This window comes from Pogoniulus pusillus, chromosome 9 (genome assembly GCF_015220805.1).
Source record: "Pogoniulus pusillus isolate bPogPus1 chromosome 9, bPogPus1.pri, whole genome shotgun sequence".
NCBI lineage: Eukaryota > Metazoa > Chordata > Aves > Piciformes > Lybiidae > Pogoniulus > Pogoniulus pusillus.
In genome coordinates, this window is record NC_087272.1 from 23302507 (window position 1) to 23315575 (window position 13069).

Genomic DNA, 13069 nt, shown 5'->3' on the forward strand with positions numbered 1-13069 from the left:
TTGATATTTAGTTATTTTATTTTTAATAATGTCTATAGTGTACCTATTACCACATCTTTTTAGGTACACCAACAACAGAAATTTAAAAACACATAATGACTTCAAATGGACAAAGTTAACAAAGAAACACTCTGTGGTTCAGGTGTGTCAAACAGATTTTAGAAGTATAAATACAATTAACAGCAGTAAAGCTATTTAGTAAGTGTTATGCTAAAGCTATACAATCATTTCCCATTCTATCCAGCCTCATTGGAACCTTGGTACCAGTTGCTGAATGGCTTTCTATTATTATTATATATCAACATCAAGTGTCAAAAACTTAATAGGCAAAAGGCTTTTTTTTTTCCCGCCCAGCAGTTCTTTAGATAAACATACAATAAACAGAAAGAAGAAAAAAGTAGTTGCTATTCAAGTTTCTGAAGGTTAATTACTTTGTGTTATCTATACTGTAAGAAATTCTTCAGTATCGTTGGCAGCTGGAGTTGTGGGACAAGATGCAGCCTAGCTCTTCCTATGTAATTTCTGATACATAGTCGGCAGAGCTGACAAAGAGAAGATGGTGTGGCTGCAAACAAAAAAGAGAGGAGTTTAATTACACAACTATAAACACTAGTTTATTTTACTTGTTCATTTTATAGCAGTCTTGCACAATAATTACATGAGTTTTTTTAATCACATTTTGCAAATTTGCCCTTTACCTTCCTACTTTCTTTTTCCTTGCCTTTTTTTGCCCTCAAAAAGAAGGCTGAGGCTGCTGAAACCTTACTAACAATCAAAGAAAAACTCAAAAAAGAGCAGTCAGGTCAGCAAGTTATTTGTGTTTTTAAACTAAAAACCAACTCCCAGCAAATAGTTGATACCTGTGACTTAAAACTGCAACTTTTGTTTTTTCTTTATTCATAGAAAAGGGGAGTACAGCACCACAAAAATCAATGCATCACTGCACCAAGAATAAGAAGGCAAAATACCATATTAGTGGTCTGACTAGCTCACAAGAATGCCTTTGTCCATGTCCTTCCCTTCCCTCAAAGCAAACACATTGCTGTGTCTCTGAGCAATTAAATAAAACAAGTTTCATACCTATTTCTTTTTCTTTACATCGTTGCTGAGATTTAAAAAAAATCCTACTAGCCCTAGTAATTTTGTGATAACCAACTGTTTTCACAGAAAGTGGTTCCACAGCATTCTGACTACAGATGTCTTCTGCACCAAACTATTAATCAATGCTACTTGTCTGTTCACCTCCAAAGAGATGCCTGTGGTTATTGCAATAGTTTCTCTGCTTATTTTCCACCTATGTCTTGTGGCTCAATTTTATGCCATTTGTACAAACAAATCCTATTCCCTTTGGGATATTCTCTCTCTGACATTTAAGAGTTTTAAGGGATTCTGAAGTGTCGATTCCTATTTCTCAAGTAGTTATAATTCAGTAAAGAAAATCTAGAAAATTTAATTTGTCATACTTTCTGCTTACAATCAAAAGTGCTTTATATGCACTTAAAAATATATTTTTTTAAAATATTGGGACAGCTGGTCAGAAGCAAACATATTTTTAATCTGAAATTGAAATATTCTGTTTCTCTTTAATAAAATCTGTAACAGCAAATAAAATGTAGCTTTAATGGCTAATTGTGTAAACACCAAATAAGCATATGCTGATACTTTCTCAGCTTCTATAAATTCAGATGCAGGCTTTGGCCTGAGAATAAATAAGACTGAGTGGGTTTATAGTTAGAAAGGAATTTACCTTAATGTGAATACATACATTTCATAAAGCACAATGTTAGCTTATGTAAGATGGGTTGTTTGGGTTGTTGGGGATTTATTTTTTGGGGGGTGTGAGGTAAGGGTTTAAGAATACAAGTTATAGCTGCAAAAACACTTATGTAAAACTTACCTTCATGGAGGAGCAGCAGTCTCTCTACTGAACTGCTTGGAGCGGCTAAATCAACAGGCCTCTCAAAATCTGTATTTTTGGCATTTATATCTGCCCCAAACTCAAGAAGTAAGTTTACGATCTCTGCACTAGAATGCTGGGCAGCAGCGTGGAGAGGAGTTTCTAGATACTTTCCTTTCTGGACATTGGCACCTGGTAGGTAGATTCACCAAAAGAGACACAAGTAAAGATTAATTAAAACTGTCATTGAGTAAAGACGATGTTATGAAACGAACAAAGAAATACATTGTTCTGGAACGTCACTTTAGCCGCTCTATTAATTTAATGGCATAGCACTACAGCAAATCATATCGGTGTTTCTTTTTGAACCCATACACTTATCCTAGGTTTTAGTATCTAAGCACAACTTTATAAAACTATACTAACTAGTATGGAAGAATTCCCCTTTTAAGTAAGCTGCTAGTCCCCCTACAACTGGGTTTGCCTTACAGTTTTCTAGAGTTGTGAAGCACAAGAAAACACAGACTTCTTAAGAGAGCTTTACTGATCTTGTCAGACCAAAAATCAGCTTCTGTACCAACTTTTGTCCCTGAATCAACACTTTTTGCATTTTAATTCCCAGTGCAATAAAATGACTTAATAATATCATAGGCCTAGCAATTAGTTTTGAAGTCCAAACAACTCACTGTTCTCAGTATTAACAATTTTAGGATACTTCCACAGTATCATCCTCTTGCCTATTTCATTGTCCATTTGCTTTTCAACTTCTAATACATTCAGATTGATAGAAGTAGTATCTTATATTCTCTAATTTACATATCCTTTTCTACTTAAGGGCATAAAAATGACACAGAGTCAATCACACAAAGAGGCTGACTCAGCAAGAAACAATGTAACTGCTTAAACTCCAAATAACCTGCAATTAAATAGAAAAACAATTCTGGTGCAATGATGACAGTCTGCAGTTACTCATTTAAACATTTCATTCACTGTGCTGCAGGATACTGAAGCCCTGTATGCCATTACCTGAAACAGAGCAAATGATCCTCTAGCTATGACAGTTGTGTCCCTAGACTTGTACTGAAACAGAAAGCCTCCAACATCTTGTGCTGATTAAATAAATAATATGAAATTTAGGTTCAAATGCCTTTGCAACTTAGCCTCTATACCTTGTAAAATATCAAACACAACATGCTGAAGAATGCAAAAGGGTGGGACTACATTACTATAAAAGTTCTGTTGAAATAACAATAACAACAATATATTTTTTCCTCAAGGCTCTATTTTTTACCTTTGTTTTTACTACAGAAAATTAACATCTACAAAGCTGTAGTAAGTACTAAATTTTTTTGCACATCCATATTTACTGGTCTTGCTTCCTTTTTCCTTCATATGCTTGCTAAGCCACAAAAAAATGAAAAGCATAGAAGTTCTTATGAGAAAACATGCATTGCAAGTAGAGCCCTGCAGGCAGCGTTCCAGTTTCACTGATGGCTCACTTCTAAGGAGAGAACACTACGCCTGTTTCATAAACCACTAAATCTTTAAAGCATGACACACCTGCATAAAGAAGCTTTCGAATACAATGGATCTGCTGTGAAACACATGCTGCATACAGAGGTGTTCCCAAATGAGGAAGATCATGGTCAACATCTATGCCCCAGGATATCAGTACTTCCAGACATTCACTGTGACCTGTCAGTACAAAGCATGACAGAGTTTGCTTGACTTCAGTAAGCTGCCTCACAGAGAAAACTGGGCACATTTCTTGACAGTATTACTGAGACACTCATCAACTGCTCCATATTTGTTCAAGCAGAAAACTTCTTACCTCTGCTGGCTGCTTCATGAGTTGGGGAGGGAAGACAGGTCTCCCACTGAGCTTTGGCACCATATTCTAACAGGAGCTCAGCACATGCGGCACTACCTCTTGAACAGGCATTAAATAAAGGTGTGACTCCATCAATTGTTGTAGCATTCACCTAGAATACATAAAATCTGTTTAAGAACATAATTGAAGAGTAAATTTTCTAAACAGGATATAGTTACATTAACATACCAATATACAGCTTAAGTGATCAGTTCCTGTGTCCTACTCTCACCACGGTACTCAGATGAAATTAGTTTACAATTTTTGTTAAACTAATTTGAATATGACAAAGTACACCTGGAATGCTGAAAAGTACCCACTGACATCTGGGAAGTAAATAATTTTCAAAAGACTGCACTTAGCTTCTTTCATTGATACAGAAAAACTGGATTTTCTGTAGTATGGGATACCAGGGATCTTCTTTCCACAGCACTGTCAAGAATGCAAAATCCATATTAAATCTGATAACTATTTACCACTTTTTTTCTGTGGTTTTTATCTCCAGGTTGGCGTGACGCTTCACAGCATGGAGACAAAGTTAATAGTACAGGCTCAGTTTTCAAACCAACCTCATCACATCACTGGTTAACAAAATATTCCCAGTGTGAGAGAATGAGGAGAGAAACTAGGCAAATTTGTGAGGGCTGATAATACTAAAGGAAGTGGCACAAGTATTAGGAGGAGGCTCCTTCCAGCACTCTGGCCTGTCCTCTTTCATGCACTTCTCACAAACCCATCAAAACAACTAGAAATACTAAAAAAAAATTCAGATGGAAAAATGAGATTTGTGCTTCTGTTTATAGTATCTACAATTCTGTATCTTTACAAGTCTTGTGCTAGATGATATGGAGAAGAATTTGGTTTAGAAGCATGTATTTTTTTCCCTGTAGTAACACAGACGTATCCTACACGCTCTCCAAATAGAACTGTAAGGACAATCAATACTTCCATCACGAAGATGAGAGATTTGGGAAGCCATACATTTTAACTCTTATGTCAGCAGAGATTGTTGTGAAAGTGATCTGTAAAGTCCCTTTTTTGTTTTGGGGTAACAGACAGCCTGTGTCAGGAGTACAGAGAAGAGCTTTTTTGTACTCGGACTGCAGGTGCAGTGTAACTGAAAACATTATGAAGGTAAAATGAGCAGTCTCCTGCAGGCCACTCAAAGCAAACTGAAACCAGTAGAGGGATGCATTCCATAATTTTGAAGAGAAATAATGTAATGAAATTCATAGAAGAAATAAGGCTCGTGACACACTGCAAGCAGATTCTCTACAAGTCATTACTTTGTCCCAGTGGCTGCCCGTTGCTTTTCTTTCACAGTTTTCAGCTTATTGTAATTAAATGAAATTAAATCAACTGCAAGCAATAAGGCAATAGAGGGAAATAACAATTAAAAACCACATCAGACTAACAATCAAGCAATGCATCCCTCTCACTTGAACCAAGGTGAATGCTGAACTCCATATACACAAAAAAATCCAAAACCCTTACATTTGCTCCTGCTTCAAGAAGAATTCTTGCACATCCTACATGATCTCCCAGGCAGGCTTCATGAAGTGGAGTTACCTGGTCAATTGTTAGTGTGTCTACATTGTAACCCTAAAGAAGACATGAATTACACAAAGATCATACAAAAGCTGTTAAGAGTAATTTCCTCACACCACTGTTCAAATTAATTACTTACAATACTGTAAATAGGATTAAAATTCTACTTGAAATAAATAAGCCTTCAGTGAATATAAAAAGATGGAAACAGACTGATGAAATGCATGGTGATAGCACAGCAGGCACAGAAACAAGTTCGAATATGGGTGAATTCTGATTAGTTATATAGAAAAAGATTTCACTGTGCGAGTGAAAACCTGGAACAGGCTCCAAAGAGGATCACTCCAACCTTAGTGATCTTTAGAACTCAGCAAGGCCCAAAGTCTGAACTGTCTTCTGATTCTACAATTCTCTAAGGTCTGAAATATCGAAATGCATGGATTTTGGAAAAAAAAAACAACAACACTTAGCTAAAATCCTCAAACAATTGCATGTCAGGTTTTCTGCAGTAGATGTTTATGCTTAAGAACTGCTAATTGCATCTTTGGCTTTCATCAAATGTGTTCTGTAGTATTTTTTTTCAGTATTATAGTAGCCCATATGAAAAATACTGTAATATTGAAATTTAGTGGTTTACAGTCTCTGCCTTTGCTATTAACAAAATACATACTTCTGAAATAATCACAATGATGTAAAACCTGGAATCTTTCAGTGATTATTTCCCTCAGCAAGTATTGTCCTCACAGTTCTATTTACCTGAAGGTTAAAGCTACATTGACTTATACCATGCAAGATGGGAAGACTGATACACATTTAGTTTGGTAACAATTCTTTTGAGGATGGACATTTTGAAACATACAGAGCAAACATTTTAAATATCTTATCATATAAAAAACACCTAAATGTGTATTGCTCTGAAAAAAAATCAACGGAAAAAAGCACAGCAAATCTTACTACATTTGCATTAATAATCTATGCTGAGAAATTAAGTAACATTAAAATCAAAAGAAATTTTAAGAACACAGCCTTCACCTGTGACAATAGAGTCTTTAGAGAAAGGAGACGTCCTTGACTGGCTGCCTCGTGCAGAGGTGAGCGATCTGCCCAAGAACCTATATAATAACAACATTTATTGGGTCAACCATGTGAATTAGAAGGATTTCATAAAGCATAGAGCAAAGCAGAAAATATGGTGCACAGAATGAAGTCAGCTGTCCTACTAAATCAAGCTGTCCCCTTTAGAGACTGTATTTCAAGTTTCTAGACAATAAAAACTGTTCTATTATTACCAATAACTATCTCTAATAAATTATTATGTGGTACAAAGAATAAAATATTGATGTATTTATTTTAGTAATCTGCATCCATCAATTGCCACTATTATTTTTGTGTTGTACAATTATTTGGTAAAGTTATATAATTTATTTTTGCAGATGGCACAGAGTAATGTATAGACTTCAACACATCAGTATTTGAATTTAAAACCAACATTAATCTGCCTGAAAAAAAAAAGATGATGTATATGAAAACTGATATGGAAATCCTTAATGTATCATGAGATTAATCTGCAGCTAGTACACAAGTGCAAGGAAAAAAAATACAGTGAGAATCACACTTTTAGAAATGGTTACAGAAATATAGAATATTAAGTCCAAGTTCTCATTCAAATAGACCATTAGGGTCAAAAACAGTTAGATCTGCTTATTGTAAAGGTTTGGCATTCATTTTCACTTATCACTCCCCCAAAAAAGGGGTGGGGAGGAGGGCAAAAAGAAAGAAAACCACAACAACCACACCTTCACACATGTAACCTCCCCTATTCCTTAACACCCAACCCAGGTCCCAGAGACATCTTATGTCTCCTGCTGAAGAACAGGCCTTTTCCTCTAGAACTGGCCAGTGGCAGGTCCCTTCTAGCCAGACTTCCCCCTCAGGCACAGCTGATACCAGTTTATGGTGAGCATTTTGCAAATCAAGTTTTGAGAGATTGTACAAGGAAGAAGCATCTTCAAAATATATTAAGAGTTATCAACATATATTCCTGTTAGAGGAAAATCACTGTAAAATGCTAATACAATCACTCATGTAAGTTATATCCAGCCCTCCAAAATCTCTGAAGATGTGTAGAGAGAATTAGCTAAGTATGGGGAGTTGTTAACAATGGCAGATGAATTTCCAATGTGTAAACACGTTTGACTTTGTCAGTTGCAATGAAGTAGGACTGCCTGCAAAGCAAGTTGCTGCATGTGTATTTTATGCATGTGCACACGTTGTTCCCTGTTCTTTTACTTAAACGTTTTATTTTATGTTTATTGACCATAGTATTTTGCAATTCTTATTGCTAGTCAGAATAACAGTTATAAAAACCACCACATACAAGAAAATGAGACAGACACAAAGCAATTGGTTTTTTAAGGGGTATTACACTACAAAAACTGAGCTCAGAAATCGTAAAGTGCCCTGATTCAGATAAAACATGAGTATTTTCTCTGTCATCTCAGTAAGCACAGATATATTGTAGGTTAGCAAACTATGATTGGACAAGGCTGGGTGCTAGGTTGGACTGGACGATCTTGGAGGTCTCTTCCAACCTGGTTGATTTTAGGATTCTATGATTCTTGACCATTGTTCTCCTTCTTCTCCAGTAGTATCTGAGCCAGTGCTCAAGTCATTCTAATTCAAATTAATCAGATCACTTAAGTTCTCCTGCTGTCAGCTGCAAAGAATTCCTCAAAAATAATTAAAAGTTGTATTTGGAGGCTGCTTTTGAATTTTGTCCCCCTGTATCTACAGGTGACTCCTCCTCTCTCTTGACAGCATCCCACTCCTAAATTAACAAGAAAAAATATTTTATAGGAAAAATGTAATAAAATTGTTAAGTGTAATGATTTTTTAAAGCACATTAAATACTCTGGACATTTTTGTAGCTGTGTATTACCCTAAACAAAACAATGATGGAGATAGCATCTAAAGCAACATTTTTTCCACTTTTCTTTGCTTCGCTTCCCTCTTATATTGTTCAGGAAAATATCAGCTAATGTTATTAATCCAATGACAGTTGAGAATAAAATGATGTCACATCTGTTTGTGAGCTGAGTTTTAACACCTAGACACACCTTATGTCCCCATCTTCATGTAGAAACATCCAGCAGCTGTTTCTGCTAAATCTATTAAATACAAAATGGCTTGTGTCACCTCTACTAGAAATAAAATGTGAAAGTAAGATGCTGCAGAAATATTTTGTGCATACTGAGTTTGGGAAAAAACTTTCACATTCCAACTGACTTATTGGTAAGCACAGTAATTCATCACAAAATACCACGAGAATAAGAATATGTTCAAAATAAACATCATACATAAACATCAAAGGTGTCTTAAAATAAATTCTGTCTGGATTGCCACCTTCTGTTAATCTCCAAACTTGCTGTGTCTCCCACTTAGGAAGCATTAACAAGAACCTAAATGAGGAGACTTTTTCATTCATTGTTGCCTGTAACAGAGTATTAGCAAACAAGTCTATTCCAAAACTGTTAATGTATTAATTCCCTACTAATGTCATCTCTGACAGATGCTGAATACAAAGTATCTCTAACTATATTTAGAAGCCACACTAGTTCCAAGTTCTCTGGTGTATCGTTTGCCAGAGAGGGCAACCTACATTGCTTTGTAAACACCAAGAAGAAAGAAGAAATATATTTGCTGTATTAACAGGCAAAGTTAACAAATAAATTACAAAGTATCATACAATACCTAAATCTCCATCTCCCCATGGCACTTCCAGCCAATTGCAATTATATATTCTACTCATTTCTTTCAATCTGGAAAATAAAAAAAATAATTTAAAAAACCCAAAGACAAATCTCTTCTCACTAGTTGGGCCTGTTCTTAATATACTCCAGCTCTGTTTGGAAGGATACCAGCAGCTCACTGTAACATGAACTTTCATCCTTCAATAAACACAACTTAGATACAAGCATAAACAAGTTGCCAGTCTATTTTCTTATGCTAAAGCACTGTAGCCCCTTTTTTCTTTTTTTAAACAAAAATCACATTTGTTTTTCTAATTAAAAAACTAGAAGGTGCCTGTATCTGTGCATTTGCCTTCCAAAACAGATTAACTGGAATCTCAACACAACAGAAACTCAGAATGAAATCAAGAGAACCTTGAGCTGAATCAGAACTCAGGGCAAACTCCTCGATTTTTGACCTTGTTCAATGAGTCAAATTGTTTTGTATCCTTGAGAAATTATTATTAGTTCAGATTTGTAAGGGAAGCATTGCCAAAGGTTTCTATGTTACTTTACTACTTAGTCATAATAGACTTAGAAAATAAATATGCTAAGATATTCTGAACATATTTCAAATGTTATTTGAGCCATATTCAGAACTGTGTTTTTCTTTTAACAGTTCATGATTGCTTCAGTTATCTCCTGAACATTTCTCTAGTTCATAAATTGAGGCTTTGACAACTATTCTCAAATGTGAAAATATGTCAAAATGGAGACTTTCAATTCTGACTTGGATCCATTTCTAAGTAATTGATGTTTTCTTCATATTTTACCACAGACTTCACTCCTTTCCATCTATCTGCTATTACCATCAAGTCATTCTTGCAGTTATGATGATAGTAGTGAAATACTAAGTAGTATTTTCTTGAAAGTCACTGTCTCCAGCCACCCCATCCTTTTCATTTCTAAAAGTTTGTCTTAAACAGCAATACTGCCCCCCCAAAAAGAAAAAAACACAATACTAAAAAAACTCCACAAACAAAAAAAAACCCAACCGACAATATAAAAGATACATTAAAAGGCTTGCTTTTCAAAGCAAAGAGGGCTAGAAATAAAGATTTCTCACTTCACAAGGAGAAGATTTGTGCCAGGGATCAGCATTTGAAAGGCACTGCTCTAAGGGTAAACAGATGACAGCCCCATCCTTAGAAGAAGTACTATCAGAGAAGAACCGAAAACAGAAGCTTGCCACAGTTCATTATTGGAAACACAGAAACACAGACTACTTGAAGAGGGTTGTAGCTAGTATTATTTCTGCAAAACTAACAAATGTTCTGTATTTAGCTCATCAGCGTTATCTTTTCTTTTGTAAGACATATTTTGAGTGGCAGCTGAAGCAACAAATACGATTGGTTAACTATACTGGAAAAGCTGTGCACTATCACAGTCCCAAGATCACCTGACTCACTTCAGTCATTAAACCCTCATGATGTTTTGTATATATAATTAACCTCTAACAGATTTTTACTGTGGCACTATAAAATGACCCATCTGTCTAAAGCCCTTACAGGATAAAGAAGTGTATCAACTACTTAATTGATCTTTGATGTTAAAATGCATTGAAAAGAATCTTAAGGATTTAAAAGTTAAGAAATATTTACATGGTGCTTAACCACAGATATGATTAGACATGACCAACAAAACAGAAGCCACTTCTTAACAAATTAAATTCCAAAAATCAACACTGAAGAACCCCAAAAGAATTGGAATTTAAGCAGGAAAGTATTAAAATACATCTGAAAGATATGTAGTTCAAGTGGCTTTAAAATAATTTCACTGCTTCAAATAATCTTTGTTTTCATTTTACTGAAAATTATGTAACAATATATAAATATATATAACTATACCCACATAAATATATAAACATACGCATGCAAAACACAAAACCTTGATTGTCTCAAACCAATCTTCCTTCCACGGTCTGTCACCATTAGACTTACAAAATTTGGGGATTTAATTTCAAGTGCAAACGTCAGTGTCTTCCTAATCTTGAAAAGCATACAACCCAAATTTATTTTCCCATGTAGTTCTGTTTACAGTGTACAATATATGACCACACATTACTTTTGTAATTCCATATTTCTCATTTTCTATGGAGTGGGCATTGAAATTATTTTGTGTCTCCATATCTAGCACCATCTCTCACTCTTAGAAATGCTATACAAACTATAAACTCACTGTTAATATTCTTATTTTTTTTCCCCCTGGTATTCTCCCAATAACAAAAGTGTGCTTCAAACACCTTGCTGAGTCTATCCTTCACAAAAGTGTGGATGGATGCTCAAATTCTAAAATCAATCTAATATCCTATTTTTTTTTCCAGAATACCTAAGAGTGTACACTGAGAGCTTCATTTAATTATAGTTATGAAAGCTTTGAGCTTCTGAAATTTCAACCCTTAAGTAATAATAACCACGATCAGTCAAGAAACTTCTAGGTTAGGTAATAGGGCATAAAACATGCAGGTGCCACAGTAAAGGCAAGAACAGAATTTTCTATTAGGGACATTAAAACATCAACCCTTTTTCTTACCATTCACTATATGCCTTCTAATCTTTGCAACATACAAGAAAACATGTGGTATTGTTTTTTAAGTATAACGTGTTATCAGAACAACTCCATCTTGCACACCAAAGGAAGCAAGGCATCTGTGAAAAGTACAGCATGTGGCTGTGTTGCCAACACTGGGGTACAATGCATTAGAAGGTGAAATCAGCCTGGTGCAGGCAGCATTACTTTTAACAATTCCTACATTTTGAGTGCTTTGGCACTGCAATTGAACATACTTTTCTCACAGAAACATGGCCTTTAAGCTCTACCAGAAATCCTTTTAAAAGCCCATAATAGTAATACCCAAGCATAGCTTGCTTGGTTACCAACAGGAGCAGCATTATGCTACGAGCAGGCAGTGGTAATGATGACAGCAGCGGCAGGAGCAGCTGCTGCTGGCCCCGTGCCAGGCCTTGGCACACACGGAAGAAGTGTGTCAGGCCCCTTCCTTCTTCCATCACACGAAAGCTCAGCAACAACTCTCCTGTCCCTTGCTCATGCATGGTTCGATATTTCCATCTTCTTGAAGGACCAACAGCTGGCTGGATGCTTTTTGTCTGAATGCAGCTCTGCAAACTCTGTGTGCCATCGCTAGAGTGCCAAGGTCTACAATCAGCCTCTCAATTCAGTAACCATGAGACCCACATCAGATGGAGATGAGTATGTGCAGCAGCTGGTAGTGCTCTTAGGCTGCTATTTCCTTCACCAAGTCACTAACAGCGAAGTTCTTTCAGTGGCATTCCCAGCTAGAAGGTGACAGAAAAGATACATGAACGTTGTCAGCTGGATTCACACTCTGGATGACTTCTGCCTGGAGTAATTTTGCTCCTTAAATGCAGTCTCAAGAAGCAACTTTCCCCAAGGTGTGCTCAGAATTGTCTCTGCTTTCCCAGTCTGCCAGAGATGGAATGCACGGCAAGGCCTAACCCCTAGCCTCCAAAGCGAGACCCGGCTGGGCAGCAGCTGGGCCTAGCTTGCCAGCCCTCACCTCAGCCAGGGGACTGTGAGCAAACAGGTACATTATGGACCCTCAAGCCAGTCGGCTGAAGGCCCCTTGCTAGTCTGTACCTATTCTTCTGCCCTTCTGCTAAAGCTATGGTGACATGTTCCATCCCCAGTGTCACTTTAGGGACATTTTCCAATCTGCACATTTCACTGCATACTCCATTGCAGCACAACTTTCTCACTGCTCTGCAAGGGTACCCCAGGATCAAAATCTGGTTTGGCTGCCTCCACAGATGGGAACAGAGAGGGAAGAAAGGAGCCTCCTTCCAACTGGATATCAGACATACCCGTTACTCAAGTGAACTGCAACAAGTAGAAGCCTCAACTGCAACAGAAGTCTCTCAGTACTTCAAGAGATCTATCAATAAGTATCCACGCCTGGTCTGGCAGTCACAAAGAGGCTGTAAGTAG

The 13069-nt window shown here is 36.5% G+C and overlaps 1 protein-coding gene across 4 annotated transcripts in view; it reads right to left on the reverse strand.

Annotated features, from left to right (window-relative positions):
* Window positions 1-13069, reverse strand: part of ASB5 (ankyrin repeat and SOCS box containing 5) — a 35677-nt gene continuing 22608 nt past the window's right edge. For 3 of the 4 annotated variants that reach the window (XM_064148887.1, XM_064148886.1, XM_064148888.1), the window contains 6 exons: window positions 6348-6427; window positions 5262-5369; window positions 3729-3879; window positions 3458-3592; window positions 1898-2089; window positions 1-565 (listed from right to left, as the gene is read on the reverse strand). In XM_064148887.1, coding sequence (XP_064004957.1) covers window positions 438-565; window positions 1898-2089; window positions 3458-3592; window positions 3729-3879; window positions 5262-5369; window positions 6348-6427 — 794 coding nt within the window. In that variant the 3' untranslated portion in view covers window positions 1-437. Of the gene's footprint in view, window positions 566-1897; window positions 2090-3457; window positions 3593-3728; window positions 3880-5261; window positions 5370-6347; window positions 6428-9065; window positions 9134-13069 lie in introns of all 4 variants that reach the window. The other variant, XM_064148889.1, reaches the window with a different exon arrangement.